Source organism: Triplophysa rosa, linkage group LG18, assembly GCF_024868665.1.
Source record: "Triplophysa rosa linkage group LG18, Trosa_1v2, whole genome shotgun sequence".
Classification (NCBI taxonomy): Eukaryota; Metazoa; Chordata; class Actinopteri; order Cypriniformes; family Nemacheilidae; genus Triplophysa; species Triplophysa rosa.
In genome coordinates this window covers 10,116,918-10,144,545 of record NC_079907.1, presented here as the reverse complement: position 1 = coordinate 10,144,545, position 27,628 = coordinate 10,116,918, and the positions used below count along the sequence as shown (strand labels likewise).

At 37.8% G+C, this 27,628-nt stretch overlaps 2 protein-coding genes across 3 annotated transcripts; one reads left to right on the top strand and one right to left on the bottom strand.

The window, feature by feature from the left end:
• Positions 1 to 5,333: 5,333 nt before the first annotated feature.
• six3b (SIX homeobox 3b) lies at positions 5,334 to 14,420 on the top strand. Of its 2 annotated transcripts, none has more exons than XM_057357912.1 (3): positions 5,334 to 5,397; positions 12,004 to 12,643; positions 13,471 to 14,420. In XM_057357912.1, the coding sequence occupies exons 1-3, from the start codon at positions 5,336 to 5,338 to the stop codon at positions 13,597 to 13,599; spliced, it is 831 nt and encodes a 276-aa protein (XP_057213895.1). In that variant the 5' UTR covers positions 5,334 to 5,335; the 3' UTR covers positions 13,600 to 14,420. The 2 variants fall into 2 exon arrangements, with proteins under 2 accessions (XP_057213895.1, XP_057213894.1); XM_057357911.1 differs by having other exon boundaries at positions 12,004 to 12,702; positions 13,471 to 14,418.
• Positions 14,421 to 19,780: 5,360 nt separating this feature from the next.
• Positions 19,781 to 21,958, bottom strand: six2b (SIX homeobox 2b). Its single transcript, XM_057357916.1, has 2 exons — positions 21,092 to 21,958; positions 19,781 to 20,430 (listed from the first exon to the last, which is right to left on the bottom strand). Exons 1-2 carry the CDS (start codon positions 21,649 to 21,651, stop codon positions 20,124 to 20,126), a joined length of 867 nt encoding a protein of 288 aa, XP_057213899.1. The 5' UTR covers positions 21,652 to 21,958; the 3' UTR covers positions 19,781 to 20,123.
• Positions 21,959 to 27,628: the final 5,670 nt, after the last annotated feature.

The following is a 27,628-nucleotide window of genomic DNA, read 5'->3' as shown; positions in this document are numbered from 1 at the left end:
TGTGAAAACAATGCGCTTTGTAGAGAAACGCATTATTTACACTACTCAGACGGGATTTGTTTGTGAATTTATTTTATTTAAGATTCTTCGATTCAATGTACTGGTTTTTAGGGGTGAAGGAGCCCTTTTTGGGGTGCAGTAATTCTCGAAGAGGACAGATTTCCAGACTTCCGTATTTACACATTATACATTGGAATGATTTTCCAAACCCGTCTGGTCAGTTGCATCCCTAACAATATTTTAAAAAAGCCCTTTTTTATGTGAATTCTTATCAGGAATGTGTTCAATGCGCTTCTTTAAAAAACATCTCTGACCCTTTCTCTCTCCCTCAACACATTGTCTAACATGGTTGAAGCCTGGTGACTTGTTATAGCACTTCCTATGATGAATCTCTTTTTTGTTTTCCTCACTTTTGTAAGTCATTTTGGATAAAAGCATCTGCTAAATGCTATCATTTAATAATATTTATCCAATCTATTTCTAGTCTTGTGGTTTTTAAAATCTCATCTTAAAACTCATTTGTTTAGTCAGCCTTTTTATTTAACTGTATTGTGTACTAGGCTGTACTGGGTGTTTCCTGTTTAAAGTTTATTGTTTTTTTGTACTTTGTAAAGTGTCCTTCAGTGTCATGAAAGGTGCCTATTAATCAAATGCATTTTTTGCATTAATTATTATTACTATTAATAATAATCCTGTCCAAACAATGGTTCACAACACCTCTCCACTATCTCTTTCCCTCTAAAACAATAAAAGTTCACCTGATTTTGTCACTTTGCACCTGATCAGTGTGTTTGAAGAACACAGAAAATCCATTAGACTCCATGTGCTTGAGAACGGCAAGATCACTTGCTAATGTAACCTGATTAATATTGAACATAATTTATGCGTTTTAGTGACATTGTTGGTGTTTGTAATGGAACGTTATGAACTAGCTACTCTGGGGTTGTGGGGAGGATATTCAGCATAACTCATGCATAATTCCAACATACTCTATACAACATATATTCTAATAGTCCTGCATATTATGGCCATAAAAATGTATTGTACACCTAAACTTGAAAAGGATCTCAGTAACATAAGTTGTCCTTGTACTGTAGATATAGAGATACTCTTTGAAATGTATAGTGTATGGCTGCAATGCACATTACACTTGATGTGGACGCTCGATTGTTCTGTTGTAAGGTTCTGGATGGCTTTACCAAGACTTGATGAAAGTGAAACACATCAGTTGTGGGGTCAAAGACCAGTTTCCTATTGGCCTCCCTTTACTACGCTGGCTTTGTGCTCTTACTGCTGTATCAGAACTTTCTACTGTAAATATTTTAATACCACTAGTTAAACGTATATGTATGTAGAGTAATTGTATGCTCTGTCTATTAGAATGTGATTGTATATAAGACGGTCAACTGGCAAGACTTCCTTTGTTTGCACACCAACGTAATAATGTGCTGCCTGTACGTACTGTATAAAAGATTCCTAAATAAATGGTGGTCAGCTAAAGTACTCGCAGGCTCCAGTGTTTGCTGCCACACAAGATGCGTGTCTCAAGTATCTGTGACAAGCGTAATTTGGCCGTCCATAACAAAGCACGATGGGACAAAAGTCTGGGAAGTTATTCTTGCTCCATCTGGAGGATTTGCTCAAGGGCTCTCAGGGTTCTCAGCCGAGACAAAAAGAGCCAACAAACATATGCGCAAACTTAAAATAGAATGGCAACATATCGCCTTGTCCACCTTCTCCCATGCTCACAGAAAGAGCTTGGGGAAATGATATAATGCTAGAAAAGTTTGTCACACAGATCGCCAATAGTAACATCTGAATTGTGTCCTTCTGGGTCCTCCAGCAAGAGGCACCTGCACCCAAGAGCTGCAGGGCTGCCCTCTAACAACACAGATAACACTGTGTCAATGAGTGTGCCATTAACATTACTAAAGGAGACTCATTCAGGACTAATTGATCCAGGGGCTTATTTGCATCAGCTGTAGGGCGTTGACTGCTGATATGTTTACGCTAGTTGGAAATAACAGGTCTTACAGTTAACATTTAGAGTACGTTTACACGATAAAAAACGGAAAAGTTTTTCCTTTGAGAGTTTCACGTACACACGACAAAGTTATCAAAACGATCTGCATTTACATGGATCCGCGGGAAAACGAATAAAAACGATGTATTATGCATGCCAGGCCAGTGGATGTGGTGTTGCGCTATAAAGAAACCTTACATGCTTGCGCACATCTGCATACACTGTTTGTCGGCGTTTATGTGTGTTTACAGTAAGTGTGCATATAAAAACTGTCTCCGCTGGTTGTAGTGGTGCAGTAAATCTACTTTTTGCTGCATGTTTGCGGCACAAACATGCAGCATGGAGACCGCAATTATTGTTTGGGTGATAATACTCGCGTCGAGCATGCCTACAGACTGAACGCGCAATACGTATGACGTCATCGTTTTTGGAAAACTCCGCCTTCAGAATTTACACGGAAACGATAATGCCGTCGTTGTCAAAAACGTATACTTTGAGACCCGTTTTCAAAGGTACCCGTTTTCAGTCCCCCAAAACGCTGTTTTCGTGTAAATGGACAGCCAATACGCATAAAAAGTTCAATTTTTAGTTGAAAACGGTCTTGTGTAAACGGCCTCTTAGGGTTCAGTCTTTGACAGTGTGTGTATTGTGCTTGTAGTACCATTAGGTCTCTTGTTCTCACGGGAGCTTTTTTGGCAAGGGTTAAAAATGACCTTTTTTTAACTACACACTAATCAGTTACTCGCTTATTCATATTTTCAATTTTATAATAATAGTAACCTCAAAAGTATTAATAACACACATTGGGCATTTTGTTGTCACTGTAAAAAATCTAAACTAAATCTAAGCTTGTTATATTTGATCATCTTCAGTGTGGTCACCTTAAAATTTGCAGAAATGTTCTCTTGACATTTTTTCAAGCAGCTTTTTGAGGTCTCACTTTAAGATGCTCTCTAAACAATGTTTCCATCTTATCTGAACAGCTATTGACTGCTTTTTCTTCATTATTCAAAGTTATCCATTTAAAATATTTTTTTATTTTAAATTAAAAAAAATGTTTTTGTAATGAATAAAGTGCATCTTTGACTCATTATATTTTTGTCTACAAATCTAATTTCAGATATTTAAGCATAGCTTTTTAAGACTTTAGACCGGCAGTGTATATCTTTGATATACAATACTGTTCAAAAGTATAGACACATTTTCATAGTTTTTCCATATTTTAGAATAAAAGTTAACTCACCTATGGAAAATCACATAGCTATGATAAATATGTTAACATCAGTTATGTGAAATGTTGTTCAGAGCAGTTCTACATATTTTTCTTTTTAAAATATTTTTCTTTTATTAAAAATATTTTTCTTTTATTAAACATATTTGAGTAAAACATTTTTATGTAAAAAATAATCAACATTTTATTACAATTTATTTTTATATTATAAAAATATCTAGTTTATTTATTTGTTGACACCGCTGACGTTTCACATTTATGTTTCTTAAAGGCACCTTACACGTACTGTCTTTCAGATCAGAGCTCCAATACCAACTCTGTTTTTATTGATTTATCTATATCTCGCCAGATTATATGTGGCATTCTTGCCTTGTGTTTCACTGCTGACAAGCTGTCCACTTTCTGCATCAGCTGCACAAAACAAACCTATACCGCAAACCCTGTGGGTCATTTTCCACCTTCCCCACCACCGACACTTTTAAGAGTTTACATTAGAATTGTGATTCACTGATTCGAACCTCGGGCTAAAGTCGGCCCCCCCTCACCCTGGCCAACTTTAGAGTACAGAGAGTGCGATGAACTGTGACTAGTAAGAGAAGACATGTCCCCTGTGAGTCGTCTGTTATCGTCTCTTTGTCCTGCAATAGTTCGACACGATGGGTCATTCCCTGACTTCGCGCTGCCCTTGACGAATTCCCTCGCGCTGCACTCCGCGGCCAATGTTCTCACTGAGATCGCTGGCTGTTCGTAGCTCTGCGTCGAGTCGACGACGGCATGATCCGGGAGAATAGACACATGTGGCTCTCTTCAGTCTAGAAATGTACCCAGTTGGTCACTGGTTAATTATTTACATTAGCCGAGCAGAACTTGGTGACCTAGAAGCTGGTGTAAAAGATGGTAATTAAAAGACTTGTTAGAGAAGGTTGTGGTGAGAGAGACTAAGACAGATGCAATGTTTTATTTTTTATTTCGGCCTACTGAAGCCAAATTGAACCTCGTTGTGCGGTTTAATATTTCATTATCTTCCCGCCTGCCCCTTGCTCCTATGTCATATCTCCAGCTTGTTCTTCTGCACTGTAAACTCACACCCAGATGTGGCAGGATAGCGGCAAAGTTCAGTTTAGCGAGAGAAGCTTTTCATCAAGAATGATTTAAACTGCCTCCTGCTATCTGAAGATCGGTCAGAGCAGCCCAGTGTGAAGGTTGAGTACTCTGGCACAACAAGGTCAGTCTTAAACTTCTACTCTCTGTGAAGCAGTTTGAAATAAAACACACTGGGTCATCAAAATAAGCAAGACAGCCTTCTGTCAAAACTTCTGAACTGGACGTCCACACCCCCCCCATCCTTTGTTTTCTTGTTTCCTTAAACATAATGATGCAATCAACCCTCGCTGCTTGGTTTTTCTCACAGGGAGGCTGAACCGGGGGTACTATTCTCATCAGATTTGAGGGAAAAAACAATTTAAGGGCGAATGCTGTTTAATACATAAAAGACCTTTTGCTTGATTTGGTAATGAATTTCAAATGTCTTTCTCTCTTCAGGAGCGAGAGGCTGCAGTGAGGGCCTTACAGCTGTTTTGCAGAGATAATTGATTTTGGAATAGGCCGACAAGAGATTGGTTGACTGTGTTGTACAGCGGGGTCCGAGCCAATTTCCGTAGGCCTCGTCCCTTTAATTACAGCGGTGCAGGAACGTGGGACATGGCAGCGCGACACACTGGGCAAATTAAACCCCCTCACTGGTCTTGTCTCTGCCCTCCCCCCGCCATGCAAAGGTCTGATGAATTTTTCATGGATCTGCCTTATTCTACGGGTCTGTCGGCATGGCTGCCGGCGGCTCTGCTGGCGTCACTTCCTGTGACCTCTTGGAGTTGTCAGAAAAGTGTATTCTGAGTTGTCACAGAGAGAAATGACTGAGCCAGTGTAGAAGTTCCCTCAAAGTACCCATAGTGTTAGGCTATAATGTTTTGACTGTCACAAATCAGCTCAATGTTGTCACTGTGTTACTTTTATTACTGATTTAAAAAATATATATTTTTCATTAGGCAGGCTTGCGGTGGTCTGCAATGACGATTTAAAGGATGTTAAAACCCGAAGATCAGAGAGAAGCTACACAGAGATTGATTCATGGGCCTCAGTTTAGGTAAGCAGATAATCTTCCATAATGGTTGTGTTAGCTTACCATATTCCATATTGATCTACACAGCATGCCTGAATATGAAGATGATGGGCTAACCCCCAAATCTCCACCCCAGACTGTGTATATCACAGGCCCCTTTTGTCCTGACTCTGCAGGCTTCGGTTTTACTCCTGTATGTCCTTCGAGACCCCACAACGAGGAATCTGAAATATTGTCATACTCAGTGTTAACCAGATGAGACACAAGAAGATCAAGTTTAGAATCTCTTTTCACTCACTGAGCATAGATGGTGTAACCAGTACTTAATGATGTGCCATTGGAGTTCCATAGACAATGACATCTGAAAACCTATAAGAGGCTATAAGAGGATTTACTATGGAGGGAATTTAAAATATAAACATTTAAAATATAAACGAACAGAGAATGTATTTATTACCAATATAATTTTACTCACCCTTATGTTAATTTAAACCTGTATGACTTTATTTCTTCTGCCGAACAAAAAAAGAAGAACACGGGCCCCCATTGACTTCCGTTGTACAGACACAAAACCATTGAGACATTTCTCAAAATATATTCTTTTGTGTTCCATAAAGAGTCATGTGTAGCTTTTGAATGACGCGAGGGTGAATAAATGATAGAAGATTGCTTTGGGGTGAACTATCCCAAAAATCAAAATAGCCCATGGTGTCAGTATACTCATACAATTGAAAAGGCTGTTGGGCCCAGAACTATCAGTTTTATAAGTTTGACTTCTTCAGACAATATAAAGATCTTTACATTTGTGGTCCTGTCCTGCAATATGACACATGTTGTTCACTAAAGACATGATTTGTTTTAAGTCACCTCCAGTTATAAGAGAAGGCTGAATAGGGACATATCATTATTTTATGAGATCCGGGACCGGACTGACAGATGGGTTGTGGTATTGGGGTGCGCTTGTCCTCAGTTCAACAGAATCAGCTTGTCTGAAAAGTGCATTTCCATGTAGATCCAGGCTGTGGTTTCCCCCAGCACTCCACCGGCCTGCCTGTCCTAAGCTATAGCTATAGCCGTCCTGTTGTCGTCTCTAGGCATGCCCCCAGTCTCAAGACTTCACCAGAAACATACTCTGATGCTGAACCTTGAGCAGTCTGTCAGACTTAGATGCGTATTACAATACATATTTTAACAGACCTTAAAGGGATAGTTCACCCCAAAATGAAAATTCTGTCATCATTTACTCACCATGCATTGGTTTTGTGTCTAAACAACAGAAGTCAGTGGGGACCCACAGTTTTACCAACATTTTACAAAATAGCTTCTTTTGTGTTTTGCAGAAGATAAAAAGGTTTGAAATGTCGAAAGGGGGAGTAAATGATGACAGAATTTTCATTTTGGGGTGAACTATCCCTTTAACTGATCCTGAACAGTGACCCCAAATCAAAAAGCTGCAAATTCTGGGGGATAGTTCATGCAAAAATAAAAATATAGTTCACTTATTTACCCTAATATTGTTTAAAACCTGTATGAATCTTTCTTTTTTGAAACACAAAAGAAGATATTTTGAGAAATGTCTCACCGTATGTCAATGGGGTCCAGTGTTTTTGGTTACCAACGTTCTTCAAAATATCTTCTTTTGTGTTCTGCAGAAGAAAGAAAGTCATATTAAAATGACAAGAGGATGAGTAAATGATGAAAGAATTTTGTTTTTTCAGGAAAACATTTATTTAAGTGGGTTCATGAATCAGTTTGCATAGCATTACTTATGTGCATTATTCTTATGTTAATCATAGACTGAGAAAGCCGTGAAGCACCACGGTAAAAACCGGTAAAAATATGCATGTCATTTGATTTAGAATTAGCAAACATTTAAATTTAAGGATAAATCTTTATGTAAGTAAGGGATAGAGCTGCACTTAAACCAAAACTGTCTTTTAAGATTAATTTCTTATGTGATACCTAATGAGGCTTGCTCTGCTGTGATCTGTTCACTGAATTGAGAATTATTACACTCCTTTTCTCTTTATTGCTGTTTTCTGAAACAGCACGAGACAGTTCACAGACACCCAATATGCTTTTCAACTTGCTTGCTAAACCAACACGCAGCAATAATATGAGATAATTGTCATTTTTAAAATGGAGGTTGGCTCATTCTGCCTGTCTCCGGCTCTTTAGTATGCGTGTGGCGTTTCCACCTGTGGAGTGGTTTATGAGTTCACCTTGATATGGGTCCATCACAACAAGCAAATTATTGACCGAGCTTCGCATATTTAATGCATTTATAATGAAGCAAGCGAATATTCGCTTAACTGTATATTTAGTGGGGAGATAGCAGTGATTGTCATTGGCTTTGCTTTGTGCACAGCTGGAGGCTTTTTGCAATATTGCCTTTAAAGTGACCATGTAAACATCCCATCTTTAATCACGACGTGCATAGATTTAGTGCTTTGCACGACGTGACATCTGCTGCCGCTGTAAATTGGCATTAACCCCTTTAGTCGGACTGCTGCGCTACCACTGGTAGATTTATTCCCCGGTTTGTGGTCAGCAGTGTTTATTTTGTTATGTTACATTGCTGAAAATTTTAAAACTTCAGATGAATTGAAAAGCAGTTTGTAATTGTTCCATTAGTTGTGAGCGCTTTACAGTTCTCCAGATTGTTCAAAACACTCAATTAGCCTCCTTGTTGGCATATCCCACTATACAATTAAGCACCAGTTATTTCTCGAATGGGTCTGCCAATTGGGTCCTTTTTCATTTCCCTCTGTGTCTGAGGTTTGTGTTTCTCTGTTTTTTCTCAAACAACAGGAATGCTTGGGTCCATCTCCATTATAAATTGTAAAGAGGTTCATTGTTCTCAGATTTCATAAGAATGGTGTTTCACAGCAAACCATTCAGGCTAAATTAGATCTTACATAATAAATAAATATATAAATCTATACATCAAAATTTCAAACCATGCTTTCTTAACAAACATTATTATATATTTAGGTAAAGCTGTTTTTTAACAGCAGGTACATTGCTTGTTTTCAACTACAACTTAAGTGCATTGTAATGGTAACCATCCAAAGTTCCCCGCACCATAAAAATATGCATATCAATACTAATCTATAAAATAATATATAAATCATTAAAAAGAGATTTGCAGTTGTCACTCCCAATAATTGTGCTAAATATCCGAAAACCTGGGGATGGCATCGGGAATTATTGCATTTTAAGTTTAGGCTCAAGTGTGTAAAGACACGACAGTCACAAGAAGTTGTTCTGAATGGCATAGATTTCTATTAAAGTTAAGAAATTACATATCATAATCCATGTCACAATGATGACCCCCTGTTTAAATATCAGTCTATGTTTTCCCTTAGATGGCCTTGACTACAAAGTGTGTGTTTGTTGGTGAGAGAAACTATAGGCTATTGCAGAGCAAGGACAGGCAGGCCTTTGGCTCTTTCATCACTGAGAAACAATGATGTCTGAAGCCTCAGTTTCAGGTGCAAAAAAAAAGGATATTCCATTATATTTACTTTACTCATTTAAAAAACAGATTTCAACAACATACAACAAAAACATCCTGATGCACATGTCTCCTTGTGGCCATTACCATTAATAAACAAATAAACAAATTATAACCACGCTCACATGGATCTAGGTAAACAACACTGTACCACTAAGCACCTTGTCCCAATGACGTACGCTTGTTTATAGGCCACTGTTGCAGAAAATCTCACTTCAGAAAGGATGAGCTATATGTTTCTGTAAGTGGCAGCCACAATTGACAGAGGGGGCTTTATTCAATATCATATACCTCATTATCGCTAATGCTTACTTTGCATAGCTGTTTTACACTAAGGCAGGCCTTAAGTAATGTGGCAACCGTTTTTGATCACGGTTTTACAACCGCGCGCACGCGCCTGGTAGTGCGCGGCAGACATATTTTGCAGACGTGAGTGGATTCTGGTAAAGCTAGCAGGGCAGATATAATTAAATTCAATAAATATTTTAAATACGGACTGATGAATATGGTTGGTGGCTGTAGACAGCTGTCCAATATGAATCATTAATTTAGTGCTCAGGTAATGTCTTCATATCCGGCACAGCAAGTCATTCAGACGGCTCCACATCTGCTCTGTGGAAGAGTATTAACACACTACCGTCGTTAATTAAATATGCATGAGGTATCTAAAATATGCTTGGACAAAAAAGGGGGACGTGAGTTTTGATATCCCTTGTAACTCATTTCTCCTCAATTTTAATACACTCACAAATACATACAAGTTATGTGTGCATTATAGTTTTGGTAGTATCTTACATTATTAAAAAACATATTTAAATGGTAGCCACTAAATATTACTGATCTTTTTTTAAAGGTAATGATTACAGTAATATGCGCATACTGTAAATAAAAATAATTTTATTACTGCGTTTGAATAAATAACAACCATTTAAATAGTTTAATTTAAAATTCGTAAGTAGGCCTATTTGTTATTATGGTTTACTGTAGATGTGATTTTGTTGAGCGGGAAAGCAATGGTTGCAGATTATTCTTGAATGACTGAATCTGGCTCAGCCTCCTCCCCGTCTTCAGAGCTAAAATCTCGGTGTAACGGAGGACTTGTTGCATGATGGAGGTTAGCCTCTCCAGACACTGCCGTATTGATCCGCAGAGAAAAAATACGCTTCAACGAAAATGGTATTCGACCGTCGCAACTCACTCATGATAGACAAGTTTTTTGGGAAATAGCTTTCGTTTTTATTTTTATTTTTTAATTTTGAATCAGAACCCACGCCCTAAACTGATGGATTGTTAAGATTTATCCAGCGTCAAAAATCCAAACGTAATCGCAGATTAATTTTGTATCCTGTTATCTGTAACTTTAATAAGTGATTTTGACTCTTGGACTAATGAGGATTTTAAGGTTTTAGTTTTCCTCTGATCCTAATGAAGTCAAATGTATCTGGCTGTCCCCTTGACCCCCCCTTGACCGCTATCAAGTCAAGGTCATTTAATTCAGCTCATGAATGATGTCGGTTTATCAGCAGATATGTTATTTTCAAATACAGAATAACATTTTGTTGCAATACTTTAATTTAGAATTTAGAATTATAGCGCATCATTGTTAAATATGTAAAATATTTAAAATAGCTATGCCTGCAGTTGTGTGTAAAACAGGTTTAAAATAACGTAAATGAAAATGATTACAGCTTTAATTATTTGGTAGGCTGCTTATTTAAGACATAGTCTATTACTATTGTAAAGTTGCAGTGATCATCTAAATTATCCGCCCCCGTGGATATTTTTTCTGCTCAGTTCTTGTGCAAATAAAGGTTCATATTTGCAGTGAACACGGTATTCAAACAATTAACTAATCCTGATTAACAAAGCCGCCTCGTTACTTGTCTACGGGAAGCAAGATTAGTGCTTTTGTTTGCATGCCAACACCTGTATGTTTAAATCTTGCCTTGGAGCAATGCCGTTTATTCAAACCGTTCCATGTTATTTTATAGTGACAGTTTTTGCAAATATCCAATTAATGACAAATAACAAATCCGAAGACATGGCCGCCTTTAACTGTACACATTAATCTTTAATCTTAGACAGTAGTGTATCCACTGGAGAGAAGGCCATTAAGCGCTAAGCCCCAGGATAAACAGACAATTAGGCCAAGTGAATTAACTTGTTTGTGGCATTAATTACACGCTTTGTGCAAACAAAGGGCTTTGTGAAAGAATGTTATTTGACTCAAGCCTAACAAGCCGATCTTGTTTCCTATTGACATTTTATCTTGCCTTTTAAAATGATAAGGAGGCAAAATAACAGTAATGATGATAATTACGCGGAATAAGCGTTGCCAAAAATATCGCATGTGTAAATGTTAAAGTATTATCTTAACAATTGCATGTTGAACAAAGGCATTCTTAGAGGGCTTAAAATTGTTTAATGCAAACGTCATTTTAGCATCAAGTAAAAATGTTCCTTTAGGCTACAATGCTATAATATTTAAAAACTTTTTGGCGTAAATAGTTTTTCATTTATCCAGTACGCCTTTGTCTGTCTTTGTCCGTGGGAAAAAGTGAATGACAGCTGCAATGTATCTTTTCCCTGCAAATGTATCTTTCATACGCAAATTTAATTCTCTCCCTCTTTACATTATAGAAATATTTAGTAAATAACCATACCACGTTTTCTTTATTTGTTGCCTAGCTCGCAAACTTTAACTTCCGCGTAGTTAAGATTTTCGCCTTCAGCAATATTAAGCCCTTCGCAGTAATAAAGCAATATTCCACCTATTAATCCTCCTACCGTCGAGTGAACCGGCGCACCATTCGCCTGCTTAAAAACATCCCGCAGTGAGTGGCCAGTTCTGATTGGAGCGACGATAAAGCTCTGCGCGAGGCGAATGTGCAGTGGGGCAGTGCGCACTCGCTAATGACGGGCATGCTTGACAGTGATTGGCAGGGCTGCCATGACAACCACAGCACGACACCAGGAAGACCAATAGAAAAGCGAAACAAAATGTTTCTACGTTGCACTCGAAGTTGATTAAGGGTAGATATTACTGGTTCAGTGGCACTGCACAGATCGCAGCGCAAACGCGCGACTTTTCCCATCTGTTTGTCTCTCTTCAGCTACTCCATGGTTTTCCGATCTCCTTTAGAGCTTTATCCCTCGCATCTTTTTTTGCCCAATTTCGCGGATCGCCCTCTGCTTCTGGCGGGCACCATTCCCAGAGCGAGGTCCCCGGAGGACTTACCAATGTTTCAACTACCCACCCTAAACTTCTCGGCGGAACAGGTGGCCAGCGTGTGCGAGACGCTGGAAGAAACAGGGGACATCGAGAGACTCGGACGTTTTCTTTGGTCCTTGCCCGTGGCGCCCGGAGCTTGCGATGCCATCAACAAGCACGAGTCGATCCAACGAGCAAGAGCGGTGGTCGCGTATCACACTGGAAGCTTTCGTGAATTGTATCACATCTTGGAAAATCACAAGTTCACCAAAGACTCTCATGGGAAGCTCCAAGCGATGTGGCTGGAAGCGCACTACCAAGAGGCCGAGAAGCTGCGCGGTCGCCCTCTCGGACCCGTTGATAAATACCGGGTCCGCAAGAAGTTTCCTTTGCCACGGACCATCTGGGATGGCGAACAGAAGACGCACTGTTTCAAGGAGCGAACTCGCGGCTTGTTGAGGGAGTGGTACCTACAGGATCCTTACCCAAATCCGAGCAAGAAAAGGGAACTGGCACAAGCTACTGGACTGACTCCCACTCAGGTGGGCAATTGGTTTAAAAATCGAAGGCAAAGAGACAGAGCAGCAGCTGCAAAAAACAGGTCAGTTTAATGATTTAAATTAAAATAGGGTGGATTTACAATAAAACACAAATCTATTTACACAAAGAATTTATAAATGCCTGTAATGAACAATTACTGGCACTATATCACAGAATATGTTTGTATTCGATTTTGTGAAAACAATTTTTAATTTATTTTATTCATTAGAAATGAATAAGAAAATGAATTTAGGTTTTGTAGTCTTAACAATTTCAGCCACTTCTTGGGCTTAAAGTAGTAAAAGCTTTCTACATAAAAAACATTCTGCCATATTTATAATAAGTCCGTAGTGTACAGTTTTATTTGTTGTCAAAGATGACAATGTTAGCTCACCGCTGCAAAAAATAACAAAAAAACCTCAAATATTTTCGTTAGAAGTATCCTAAAATTTATATCTTTATTTGACATACTTAATACGACGTAATTTTCTTTAAATCTAAAACATATTTACAAAATCCAACAATTATGTAATTTAGACTGATTAAATTAACTTGATTTATTAAATATTTACATTTTTCTGTTCTAGAGCTCACCAGAATACAAATTTATCAAGAAAAGAAACAACCACATTTAAAATAAAAGCCCCCGTTGTTCGATTTTATGTCTCCTAATTTACCATAATTCAGGTTTATATAGAAGCAGTAGAAGGGATGAATGTAAACGTTGTGTGCCGTTTAATTTGAAGAATAGCCTATATGTGATATAGGTATAGTTATTTTATTGTTGTATTGCAAAAATAATATTCTAATTAATATATTTGTATTTTAGGCTCCAGCATCACGGACTGGGTCAAAGCGGTCTGCGCTCCATGTCAGAGTCCGGGTGCACACCGCACAGCTCGGCCGAGTCTCCGTGTGCGGCCGCCAGCCCCACTACCAGCGTCTCCAGTATGAATGAACGAGGCGACGCCGGGACCATTCTTTCAGTTACAGACAGTGACTCTGATTTTGACGTATGATTCACCGTCAGGCATATGGAACATTTTTGCCCAGAGAAAAATGAACTTGTGATAAAATGGGCAACAAGGGGCCGGCCATTTTGCCACATAATGTTCAACAAAAGGAGAAAAGCATGCTGTTTTTCCAGCGCTTCAACGGACCTTTCCTTTCATTTCCCAGGCCTACGACCATTTTGCATGTTCATTTGTGAATATTTTACATTTTTATTGAGGCATTTATGAAGTGGAGTCTAAGAGAGTAGAACTCGTTGCCGTTTCCAATGAAATGAGTGAACCTGAGAGGCAATTTTGTTATTTTGTGTTTATCAGACAATCGTTGAAGTCAAAAGCACCTTTATTCCCCCCATCTTTTACTTGACAGCAGATGTTCATACTAATTTTATCTCGAGATTTATATTGAATTGTCCATGTCTTATTCGACGTTTTCCTTAGATCTAGGCTTGTCTAGATATATGCTTGTATAATATCGCAATTACGCCACTCTTTTTCCTGCAATTTTCTTTATGTTGTGTCCATAAATCGTGTGTAATTGTCTGTTAAGTGCTTCGAGATTTTAAGTGTCAATTCATTCTGCTCGTTTTTATACTGTAAATGGGTTAATGGCGCTGAAAACACAGTGTTATGGGTCACTTTTATGCAAATAAATATAATTTAATATAATGACTATCAGCGTATTATTTGGTTATTAAGTGAGTTAGCACTGTGACGCTTTGGGTTAAAAACGTTGAAAATCACATATTCTGTCCGTAGTTTCGTTGTTTCCGTCTGGTGTTTTTTCTATATTTTTAAAAAGTTTGTATATGCACAAGGTTTATTTGTCATGTTTACAGAGAAAGTACACATAAACACTAAAAACGGTAAAATATTATTTTCTATAACTCGTTGTCTTCTTTTTCTCTTTTATTGCTATTAGTAGTAGTGCTATAGTTGACAAAGTTATAGTGGTATTGTACTGACGGAATAATACATAAATCAAATTTCCAGAAAATCGAGTTATAGAGAAAGTAGCTTACAGTTTTTTATTTGAACGAGGCTGGTAATTTCCTCTTCTTTCTTTCTTTCTTTCTTTCTTTCTTTCTTTCTTTCTTTCTTTCTTTCTTTCTTTCTTTCTTTCTTTCTTTCTTTCTTTCTTTCAGAATAAAAATATACGGAAAACAAGAGGCCCAAAAGTACAATTCTTGTAGTAAAGATCGTATGTTATAGCCTACCTGACATCCAACCAACTCATAAAAAGTAAATTAAATAAAACTTGCGTATAAAAAGGTTAAAAAATAATACATAAAAGTAAAATAATAAACATCGCTAGCAAAATAAAAAAATATAAGCAAATTAGAAAACCTTAAGAAAGTAAGAAATAAGTTTCTTTGACATAATGAGAGAATAATTATGTTGTTGTAATGAGATCATTATTTGGAGCATACATGAAAGTCCGGCTTATAAATCGAGACAAAAATATCTGCACTTTTTTACATCAGAAAAAATAACTTTAAAAACGTTATTATAAAACATGCATGTTTATTATTAGCCACAAAAATTAACGCATATGTTTAGACTTCTGAACTAAACACTGCGAAATAATATAGGTCTAATTAACTTTATATTTTACATTTTTGTTAGCGTGCTCAAGGTAAAATACAAGTAATTTAACTAATTCCGCAATATTAGCCACGCCAAAATCTCAAGATTCAAACATTTATCTCGTTAATAATGCAACTGACATAATGTCAGTCTTTTCTTTCAATGCCACAATAGGTGATATGAGGATATCTTACATGGAGTTTTCTATTAACGTTCCATACAAGAGAGTGTTTGTGGTTTACTGGATTCCTCTTCCATCTTCTCCCTTATGATTTGATCGCTTAACTGAGCACTACTTTTTATTCGTGTTTATTCACGCGGCAGATCCCCTTGACCTGGATTCATTGCGCTATACGTGGAGCCGCGCAATGAAATAATTTAGACGCCACTCACCTTTGTTTTGCACTCTTCCTCGCAACTAAAAAACAGGTTTAACACAAAGCCACACGTGAGTATGCTATAAACTTAAACCAACAAGTCAATAGATCAATCACAATCAAAGGGCCTACCGAATCTTCAATTCTGGTTTTCTGATGGAATCACGCCCTCCTTCCACAGTGCAGTTGGTCGGCTTTAGGACGCTTTGATAGCAATAAAACATTTGATTGCATTTACTTTGATAATCCTTTAATTGTTTGTTGCCTGTTTTATAGCATTAATCCAAAGTAACCGATTTTCGCCCTTTTTTACTGTTTGTCCTGAACACACGTGCCATGACACTAACTCTTACACACCTGACATTTATTTTATATTATTATGCATTTGGAGACACTTTTATCCTGAACGATTTATAGTGGATTCAACTACAATGTAGGCTATACATTTTACCGGCACGTGCCTGTGTCTGTGTGTTAGCTATACCCACCCACGACATTTGATCTATTAGTTAAGCTATATGAACAATTACACAATTAAAACTGGCAGAAAACAAGTTATTCTGCTTGACTTCAAATTCGTAGCAAAACACAAAAGTGAACATTTAGCCTACTGAACATTTATTAAGTGCAAGTCGAAAAGGATGTCAAGAAGAACTTAAGTTGGAACAGCATTTCATTCATGTGCTTATGTCGCCATCATGTGGTGAATTCTACAGTAGATGAGAGAGACTTTAGGTAATGTGCATTAGGCCCATGCGTTATCATTCTTTCTAGTAATCCTTTCATTTTTGTCATCATCATCACTTTTTTTACAAACTCGAAGTCCAATAAAAGTTTTACAAACAAATGACATACTGTGGCATACAGTAAGATAGTTAACCAGGTAGGCTACTCAATAATAAGCCTATGACCAATAATAATGGGCAATTATGTTAGTAGGCTATAATATTTGTACATTGTACCTTTCAAAAGTGCACTGTTACTTACGCATTATTTTCCACGTATTCGAATGGTAAACTCATCAATACTATAAAATAATGAAAATGGAACTACTATGTTGCGTTTAAACAAATTTTAAAATAAATGACATTTTGTTGTGGAGTTATCATATTCAGTGGTCACCTTTTGCCTAGAAATTGTAGATACATTCACCATTACTACAAACCCGATTCCAAAAAAGTTGGGACACTGTACAAATTGTGAATAAAAAAGGAATGCAATAATTTACGAATCTCATAAACTTATATTTTATTCACAATAGAATATAGATAACATATCAAATGTTGAAAGTGAGACATTTTGAAATGTCATGCCAAATATTGGCTCATTTTGGATTTCATGAGAGCTACACATTCCAAAAAAGTTGGGACAGGTAGCAATAAGAGGCCGGAAAAGTTAAATGTACATATAAGGAACAGCTGGAGGACCAATTTGCAACTTATTAGGTCAATTGGCAACATGATTGGGTATAAAAAGAGCCTCTCAGAGTGGCAGTGTCTCTCAGAAGTCAAGATGGGCAGAGGATCACCAATTCCCCCAATGCTGCGGCGAAAAATAGTGGAGCAATATCAGAAAGGAGTTTCTCAGAGAAAAATTGCAAAGAGTTTGAAGTTATCATCATCTACAGTGCATAATATCATCCAAAGATTCAGAGAATCTGGAACAATCTCTGTGCGTAAGGGTCAAGGCCGGAAAACCATACTGGATGCCCGTGATCTTCGGGCCCTTAGACGGCACTGCATCACATACAGGAATGCTACTGTAATGGAAATCACAGCATGGGCTCAGGAATACTTCCAGAAAACATTGTCGGTGAACACAATCCACCGTGCCATTCGCCGTTGCCGGCTAAAACTCTATAGGTCAAAAAAGAAGCCATATCTAAACATGATCCAGAAGCGCAGGCGTTTTCTCTGGGCCAAGGCTCATTTAAAATGGACTGTGGCAAAGTGGAAAACTGTTCTGTGGTCAGACGAATCAAAATTTGAAGTTCTTTTTGGAAAACTGGGACGCCATGTCATCCGGACTAAAGAGGACAAGGACAACCCAAGTTGTTATCAGCGCTCAGTTCAGAAGCCTGCATCTCTGATGGTATGGGGTTGCATGAGTGCGTGTGGCATGGGCAGCTTACACATCTGGAAAGGCACCATCAATGCTGAAAGGTATATCCAAGTTCTAGAACAAACATATGCTCCACATCCAGACGTCGTCTCTTTCAGGGAAGACCTTGCATTTTCCAACATGTACAATGCCAGACCACATACTAGCATCAATTACAACATCATGGCTGCGTAGAAGAAGGATCCGGGTACTGAAATGGCCAGCCTGCAGTCCAGATCTTTCACCCATAGAAAACATTTGGCGCATCATAAAGAGGAAGATGCGACAAAGAAGACCAAGACAGTCGAGCAACTAGAAGCCTGTATTAGACAAGAATGGGACAACATTCCTATTCCTAAACTTGAGCAACTTGTCTCCTCAGTCCACAGACGTTTGCAGACTGTTATAAAAAGAAGAGGGGATGCCACACAGTGGTAAACATGGCCTTGTCCCAACTTTTTTGAGATGTGTTGATGCCATGAAATTTAAAATCAACTTATTTTTCCCTTAAAATGATACATTCTCTCAGTTTAAACATTTGATATGTCATCTATGTTGTATTCTGAATAAAATATTGAAATTTGAAACTTCCACATCATTGCATTCTGTTTTTATTCACAATTTGTACAGTGTCCCAACTTTTTTGGAATCGGGTTTGTAGAAATATTCTACAGATATTTTATTCCTCTTGAGGTCTCACCATCCTTTTTAACACAATCTTGAAAGACAGTGTTTTATTAAATACAAATTTGTAATGAAAACACTAATATGTTTTTACAATTATGTTTTGTAAAATCCATTTTCAGACATTTAAGCTTTCAGAACGTAAGACTTGTAAGGTCAAGAGAAACATTTGACTTAAGTGACAATCTTTGAACGGTTGTACATATACACTGTACACTCATACACTTTATCACCATAATTGGAATTATTGTGAACATTTGTCACATATCTAACTCGTTTTTAATCACTTAAACACAACAAAGGGATAACTAGGCCTAATATTGTCTGTATGAATTCTCCTGTCAACAGAGCTGAAATGGAGCATTTGAAAAATCATCCGAAAGCAAGTTTAACTCACATTTGGTTTGCATAATATTGTAAATACATGTGTTCTACATGGATTTAAAATATGTTTTTTGTTTATTGAATATCTTCAAACTTGCAGATATGTGGACACATGCAGACAGTGTTTACACACTGAGGCCTTCTGAATAAGACATCAATCAATTGATTGTTTGAATTAACTGTATTTAAATTAAAGTTCAATTTAGGTGTAATTTTGCTGTTGTCCTGCAGGTGGCTATATGAGTTTGTTTTCTGCATTTAACCAGCATACCAGATATTGAATAACGTGTGCAAGTCTAAATGAAAAGTAAACCTAACATTACCAGTAGGGGGCGATATAGGTTCATGATAGCAGTCTCTGCTAGACAAAACGTAAATAAATTGATAAAACAAAATGATACATTTTAAAAGTTAATTGCACTTTTTTAAATAAAAATGTATAATCCTTAATTATGTACAATTTAATGCTATATGTCTGTAAACAGATATTCTGTAAAAAAGGGTAAGCCCCTTTTCTTTTTTGAAAATCGTCTTGGACACACAGTTCTTTGTTGTGTGAGAACTTCAAGTATAAGAACTTCACGTATTACCCCATTTTCCAAATGCGCGTCTCGGGATTATTACACATATTCAGGCAGGCACATTCCAATTAAGACCAGGATAACACTTTGAGACCTGTTATATAGCCTACTGCAGACGCATTTAAGAAAAACTAAAAGAAGCTTTAGATTTAGTTATTCACCTGCAATTTTTTTCGTGTTTTATTTTTCACGACAGTAGACAGAAGTACAGTAGGCCGTTCAATCGCAACGTTTTGAGTAATATCTTGATAACTGTCTATTTTACAACAATAATTAAATCCTTTTATATACGAATATAGAAAATGCAATAAAACAACAAAATAATATTTGCAAGACAGATAACTGATGGAAATCTCACGATTACGCTCACAACAATTTTTTAAATGGCTTTATTAATATGATTTTGTTGATAACATTATTTTATTGTGGTTATAAACAAAAGTATTTTACCCACTCTTCATAATAAAAAAACAGAACTGTAAATTAACAAAAGAACCGCAAATTTTTGCAAGGAGACAACACATTTTGACTTCATTAAATAGATTTATTAGTTTGTTTTGTTGCTAGACATATCAAAAACTATTCCTTGGTTATACTGAATTTGTGGAATCAGTGGTCTTCACGTAAGCTGGGCTTTATAAAGTTGGATGTTGCCCGTCATACGTGATGCGTCCTTTAAGCTTGACTAATAAAATGTCTGGTATATATTAATGTAGCTATTTATTGGGCGGAGTACAAGCTCAGGTATTCTGTTTCTTATTATCCAAGTTCCACCAGGCTGGCCGTCATGGGGTTGAGAAGACCGTCGTGCATGCTGAAGTGATGGTGGCTCTGATTTTCGGAGCTGCTGACGGGGATGATGGAAGCGTTTGGGCCTGGAGGAGCGAAGCTGTGCAGCGGAGGTAGACCTGAACTGGAGGGCATGAGGATGGCTGGGCTCATGGAGGTGTGATCTGGGGTCGCAGAAGGAGATTTGTCGTCCTCTGAACTATCACATAGAGATTTATTTTCGTTTACGTGAGAGGTCAGTTGATTGTGGCAGTTTGGATTTGCGCCTTCGTTTTCCCTGTTGGAGGAGATTATACAAATTCATTGGTAAACCAGCAAAAACAACCACCGTTTGCTCTTGCACATACATACAAACAACTGGACCCTCTCAACAGAATATCGTAGTCCGAGTTGCATTATTTTACCGTTGGCATTCAAGAGTTTTAAGCAACAGCGGCATATCAATACCATTTTATTTATCTTAACAACATTTATGTCTGGAAGCTATATTTTATATATCTAATCAAATGTTTTATGATCAAGAGTTTGTCTTCCGCTTGTCCATCCTTTAGCCACGTTTATCGATATTTTTGTAAATAACACTATGGTTAAACAAATACTTCAAAAAATATTTTAGGCTATTGTTTATTATTTAATTATATTGTTTGGTCAAAGAATGACTTTGTCTTCATACCTGGACTATAAAAAAATACAAACTTCTTCAATTCCGATATTATTTGTCACTAAAGCAGATCATTCACAAAATGTGCCTCTACAGTGACAGCTATTTGTGATTTTTTATTTTGTGATTTCAAGAACACTAATGGATGTCATTGTTATAACTCTACATTTCTGACAGGACTACATTTAAAAATATAAATAAATACTGGATTTTCCCTCAGAGATTACAGATTTAAAAGAAGGCCTATTCAGGTGTTCAAATGAATGCTTTTCCCCACCTTTCTTTTGCCTCCGCTGCCCGGTCCCTCTGTCTCCTGTTCTTGAACCAGTTGCTGACCTGCGTCGTGGTGAGGCCCGTGGCCTCGGACAGTTCTCTCTTCTCTCTCGGGGAAGGGTACGGGTTGTGAGTATACCATTCTTTTAGTACACATCGGCTCTTCTCCTTAAAACAGTAACTCGTCTCCTCTCCATCCCAGATGGTGCGAGGAAGAGGGAACTTTCTGCGGACGCGGTATTTTCCCACTGCGCCCAGAGGACGACCGCGCAATTTCTCTGCTTCAACGTAGTGGGCTTTCAGCCAAAGTTGTTGCAGTTTTGGGTGGTTATGCGGTGAAAACTGGTGGCTCTCCAATACTTTGTAAAGCTCCCTGAAGTTTCCTCGGTGAAAAGCTACCACGGCTTTGGCTTTCAGTACACTCTCGTTTTTGTGGAGGTGATCGCAAGCAGGTAAAGACCACAGAAAACGTCCTAGACGTTCGATACTCCCACCTTGTTGAAGCACCTCACAGACGCAGGCAACCTGCTCTTGGGTAAATCCAAAGCTCGGAGGCATAGACATAGTTGACAGCAATGGTGCACCTCACGTCCTGCAAGTATTTTGCCCACTATTAGCTGTTGTTCTTATGGCGAAATCCACTTTGGAGATATAAAATAGTTTCCCCCCAATCTTAGAACTCGATGTACATTTTCCATGAAAAAATGGCATCAGTCCATGCAAAATAAATAAAAGAAAAAAAATAAGTTAATACTTTCAAAACAAAAGCAAACTAATAGACTATTTTGATTCTGTACTTTGCGCGTCAATTACAGCTGGACTATCACGAAGCGATAATCATTCAGTCTTACGCGCTTTTGTCGTACAATAGTCTTTCCTCGACCGTCCTCAGCTATCAGCCCGCCCTCTGGTTATCATATCGCTTACAGATTCGCCAGTGTGTAAGGACGATTAGCGCATCCTCTTGGGGAGTCATACGGGCAAGCGTGGAGAGAAGTTGTGTAGCAGAAACTGACCCTGCCTCTTTGAGTAGTGACACTTGGATGTCCTGCACCTCGGGGGAAGGCGTGCGCGCAACACACTTTGGCCATGATATCCAAAAGCAGACACCGCTTTATTATATTCACAAAAATAGAGAAAATCTATAGCTAACATTCAAGTGCATTTTTTTTTCTTATTTATTCTTATAAGCTATTATTATTTTAAAAAACCTAATGTTTACGCCTGTGCACTGTTTTAGAAAATAGTTTAAATAGAAAATAACCTAGCTTGCTGATTGTATTTACTAACTAATACAAAATAAAACTCAGAATTAGAAATGTTTGTATTATTATTTTTGTTGTTAGTATTATTATTATTCGTGTTATTATTATTATTATTATAAGAGAGTTACAATTTAACTATTTAAATATGGCTTTAAGTTAATCAGTTTAGAAATTATGGATGGTGGGCACCAGAGGTTTGCTGGATTGATGTTTGTGTCGAGAAGTCTCTGGTGTCGTGTATCTGACGAGTTATTTTGGAATGTAACACGACTCCAGCGTACTTTTTCATATGGACATTGTAATTCTAGCATTCGGTTCCAGAGGGAAATAGATATTTACCAATTTCGTTTTATGGACTGCTAATACATCATCAGCTCTCACCCAGTCACGAAGATAATTTGATTTTGGTTAGATGAAAGCAAAACGTTTCATTTAAGGTTAACAAAAAGTTATTTTATTTATGTGTTTTATATAGATTTAATATTTAAATATTTTCTTACAAGACGTATAGTGGCCTCAAAATATTCAAATAAAAGTAACAGACTTTGTTTATTTATGTCCTTAAACAAATAATCATATACCCAGTTTGTGTATCGTTTAATTCTCTTATTCCATCTTAGATCAAATATGCTTAAAGTAGCCCTTATTTGGTGCACTCGGAACAGAAACATTATTACAGAATTTGTGGTCGCCTGTTTCCCTAAAGTACCTTCACATTTGCATTGTGCGCTATAGTATTACATATTTTACTTGTCTTTTTGTAAAACGTCCACACCCATCCCCATAGCCTGCCAACACACATGCTCTTTCATTATCTCACACACACACACAACCTCACACAGACGTAAAGGGTTGAGTTTTCAGTAAAAGGACCTGATTGATTATACATGGCCAGTATCATTTTCCAGGGAAGGGGAGGATGTGTCTGAGCAGACTTTAGCCAGCCTGAGACCTCCTGAGGGCAGCCACAGCAGTAGCGCAGAAGGACGATGGTGGAGGTTTAGTGAGTGTGTTCAGCTTGCAGAAAGGCAGTCGGTTCGAGTCCATTTTAAAAGTCATTCTTTATTCAGGGGAGCAACTTCACGCTATAGCTTTGCTGTGTCATTCTAAACCCTGCGTCAGAGACAGTGAGCCCAGCTTGGCTGCTGTCTGGGGCTTCAGCCTCTGACCTTGACGATGGACGAGTGTGCTGTGGATGAAAAGATGATGGAGAGAGTTAAAGAGCTTATACTTCTAAACTAACTTTTTATAACTACTAACTATAATTAAATTATAATGCAGTTAATGCCAAATTCTGTTTAAAGTTAATAATCGCTAACTATAATTAAATTATAATGCAGTTAATGCTAAATTCTGTTTAAAGTTAATAATCTTAACTTTAAGCACTTTTTGTTGCAATGATACCAATGACAGTCTCTTTGTTTATCTTGTTAGGAGTTGTTTGATAAATCTACTTTGAAAGGTAACTGTAAACTTGCATTTTGCACTGTGGCATTTGGTATTCTGGGAAATATACAGTACATCACCACTTCTCTGCACACACCTGCACCTGTCAAATGTTTCGTGGGCCGTGAGTGTGGTCTGCTGATCCGCCCACGCGACCTGGCTGCGTTCATTTCTACTGTAGTCCTGTTGCTGACCATGCAGTGGCCTGAGTCTTTCTTTATTCAAATCAAGGCGGTTGTGTAGGGGGCTATAAGACACCCAACACCCGGCAATCACACTGTCCTCCACTCACAGCGCACACTCTAAATGATTAATGAAGCTGGCTGGCTCACCTTCTCTCTCTGGAGGGACGCGAAATCCGATAGCGCCGGGAGAGGTTGCGCTCAGCCGCGCGCGCGTGTTTGTGAGTTTGTATGTGAGGACACCAGGAGAATAAGTGTAGGGCCGTCGGTCCATATAATATGTGACCCTGGATGACAAAACCAGTCTTATGGGTCAATTTTTCGAAATTGAGATTTTTACATCACATGAAAGCTGAATAAAGAAGCTTTCTATTGGTGTATGGTTTATTAGGATAGGACAATATCTGACAGATACAACCGTTTAAAACTCTGGAATCTGAGGGTGCAAAAAATTTAAATTTTGAGAAAATTGCCTTTGAAGTTGTTAATTAGAGGCACTGTAGCAGGCCATCCACTCACAAAAATAATGTTTTTATATATTTAGGGTAGGAAATTTACAAAATATCTTCATGGAACATGATCTTTAATATCCTAATGACTTTTGGCATAAAAGAAAAATCGATAATTTTGACCCATACCATGTATTTTTGGCTTTTACTAAAAATGTTCCCGTGCTACTCAACACTGGTTTTGTGATCCAGGGTCACATATACGTTTCATTGTTGTCTGGCCATTGACGCAGACGGAAGTGACAGTAGCGTATTGATGACAATTTTGTAACAGATGATAGCGCTCTGGAACCAACAACTTACAGCAATTTGATCACGTCTATTGATAGGCTACATCATATGGCATGAGCGCATGTTCTAGCATGTGCAACGTTTTAGAATCTGAGTATTGCACCATTATCTAAGATGCTAAATCATGTCGTTGCTTGTTGTCTCTCCTTCTCTTGTCCTCCTGTGTTGGCCCCCTGGGTGATCAGGTTTCAGCCCTGTGTCCTCCTGGCAGGCAGAGGGATTAAATGTTCATGCACAGGGAAGTGACACCACCAGTGTCTGGGCAGGAACATGCTTCTCAGACTGTAATCAAAGCACTATCTTTCATTCTCTCTCTCTCTCTCTCTCTCTCTCTCTCTCTCTCTCTCTCTCTCTCTCTCTCTNCTCTCTCTCTCTCTCTCTCTCTCTCTCTCTCTCTCTTTCTCTCTCACTCTCTATTCATCTTTCTTCACTTGTCTCTCTCTCTTTCTATTTATACTCTTTTTGGTTGCTTCTGTGTTTTCTTACTATCTTGTATTTTATTTGTATAATAAAAGATTGTTAAAAATTGTGTGCAATACGTAAATACGTTTTTATTTATATAAGTGTTTCTCTAAAATGGCATAATCATCTGTGTGGACATATTTGCTAATCCTGTACCAATTACAGTAATGTGTAATGTGTCAAACACCTGTGACTTATAAATCTAACTTTGTCACAGATCTTATTAACAGCTGATCCTCTGCATTCTCAAGTGTTTTATTGGGTATGTTGGCTTATAGCAGATGAGTGGCCTGGTCAGGAAGTGACAAACTCCCACAATGTTTTATATACATTTGAGGAATGTGTCCATATGTGCAGTACAGAGTAAGCATTGTACATTTTCCAGAACTGTAAACCGAGTTTATGAGTGTCCATTTTCTATTTTTCTTTTAAATGTTTTTTTTGCCTTGTTTCTCACTAGCATTAAAATCCTTTTAAAATTAGATTTTTGGCTTTTAGTATGAATATGTTAGCCTTAAGGATATCTATAAACCCGTATCATCTACAACATTGACTTAAATTTTTCTTTAGCTCTCTAGAATCTAAAGAATAGTGTCCACTCCCGCTATTGGCTATTTTAAAAGGGCGGGAGCTACTTGGTACGTCCCGCCCTAATTTCCTGTTTCAGAGGAAATTACATCAATGCATCAAACAAAGCTGCAGATTTCGAGACATTTTGGAGAGTCTTTAATAGGCTGTCAAAAATACTTAGTGTAACAATGCTTGTCATTATTTATCATGCCATCAAATGATTGTAGCAGATCTTTTGCATATACAAACATTGCAAACTGTGATTACAGGAAACATATTCCTCAACCACAGATCCAAAGTTTGTTTTATAAAAGGTTTAATGTTTCAAAAGTGCAGGCAGCACCCAAAATCAACAAACTGATACCATACGCTGTGTCTTTCAGAGAAGTCTAGAAAACATTCACATTAAATTAAATGAAATATGAAAGAATGACTGATGTCACTTTTGATTCTGTTCCCGCAGTCATGGATAATCTGTTTACACATGTGACTGTGGCCTTCTTGTTTGTTCACTCGGGACGCTTCTGCTGGTTCTGGCGTTATAAAGAGTGTTCTGTAAATATTTTGTAACCGTCCACCGTTTAAGTGAAACCATACACTTGCTACAATGTGGAAAACATTCTGACTACATACTCATCTTCTGCTTGCCAGAGACTGAAAGCAGATCTTGGAACTCAGGAATCAGTCCAGTTGACTGGGTCATCTGACCTGAACTGGGGCAGCTGTCCCGCTCGCCAGCCCCTTTCACTGCGCCAAATGAGGGTCAACACATTTAACTGTGAAGTTATGGGAGCAATCTGAAGAATAAGCAGACAGAGGCTTTTGCGAAAGCCTTTACATGAGGCTTTTTCTCACCATCTGACCTTTCAATCGTGACACTTTAACTGACAATTCGAATTCCGCCAGCATTTGCGAACCCTGCACAAATCAGCTCCATCAGAATTTGCATGAGGGTTCATAAATCAACAGCAGGGGCCTGCTTTTGGAGTCTAAAGAGCTTGGTGTGTAAGATTTAGTCTGCATTTGATGCACGTGTATGTTTGAAGTTTCCCATGTCTAAACAAGGTTGTTAGACCCGTGCTGATAGGTCTAAATGTGCGCTAATGATGAAGTGTTAATGGAGGGTTGCGTTGCAATTGATACTCCAACCCTTTTCTTTTCCGATTGGCAGGGTTTGATTCTGTGTTGTGCTTGTACTAGTGTGAGGATAACCTGTGTGTGTTTGCTGGTTTTGTTTTCTCATTGTCACTATGTTACCCCTCATGTCCCCCAGTATCTTGTATTATAAAACGGCAGTAACCTCTGTTTTAATGCAAACCCCTTTATAGAAAAAGAGGTTGCTTTTATTATCAGAATTTACAATGAGACTTGTCTTGGTGACAGAAGCTTCCAATGCATAAAAACGTTCTGATATTGTAAGTCATGATAAAAAGTATAATAAAATTACAGTTACAATTATACGCACACACACATTATCATTAGAATGTATGGTATTTCTATTATTAATATGAAAGACAAATTGTTTTATGTGTTTGAAATGCCCTCTTTACTTTACCACTCATTTCCATTTTTTTACCTGAAGGGAGATTTCAATGCAAATACATTTGCATGCTTTGGTTCATGGTTTGTAGTTGTGTTAGTTTGTGTGTTTAACAAAAATAAAAAATCTTTCTGATATGTTTTTTTGCAAAGATTTTACTTCAATTCTGACTGTCTATTTCCTAAAACCATGCATGCCTTTGTAAGAGGTAAATCATGATAAATCATATACATACACCGGACACACCAAACACAAATATGTATACGTATACACACA

Coding starts and splice junctions, on each gene's coding strand:
- six2b (XM_057357916.1), bottom strand. CDS start 21,651: ATGTCTATGCCTCCGAGCTTTGGATTTACCCAAGAGCAGGTTGCCTGC. Junction 20,431..21,091: donor GCAGCGGAGGCAAAAGAAAG/GTGGGGAAAAGC, acceptor CTCCTCCAACAG/GGAAAACGAAGGCGCAAATC.
- six3b (XM_057357911.1), top strand. CDS start 5,336: ATGTTAAAACCCGAAGATCAGAGAGAAGCTACACAGAGATTGATTCAT. Junction 5,398..12,003: donor ATTCATGGGCCTCAGTTTAG/GTAAGCAGATAA, acceptor GTCTCTCTTCAG/CTACTCCATGGTTTTCCGAT. Junction 12,703..13,470: donor GCAGCAGCTGCAAAAAACAG/GTCAGTTTAATG, acceptor TTTGTATTTTAG/GCTCCAGCATCACGGACTGG.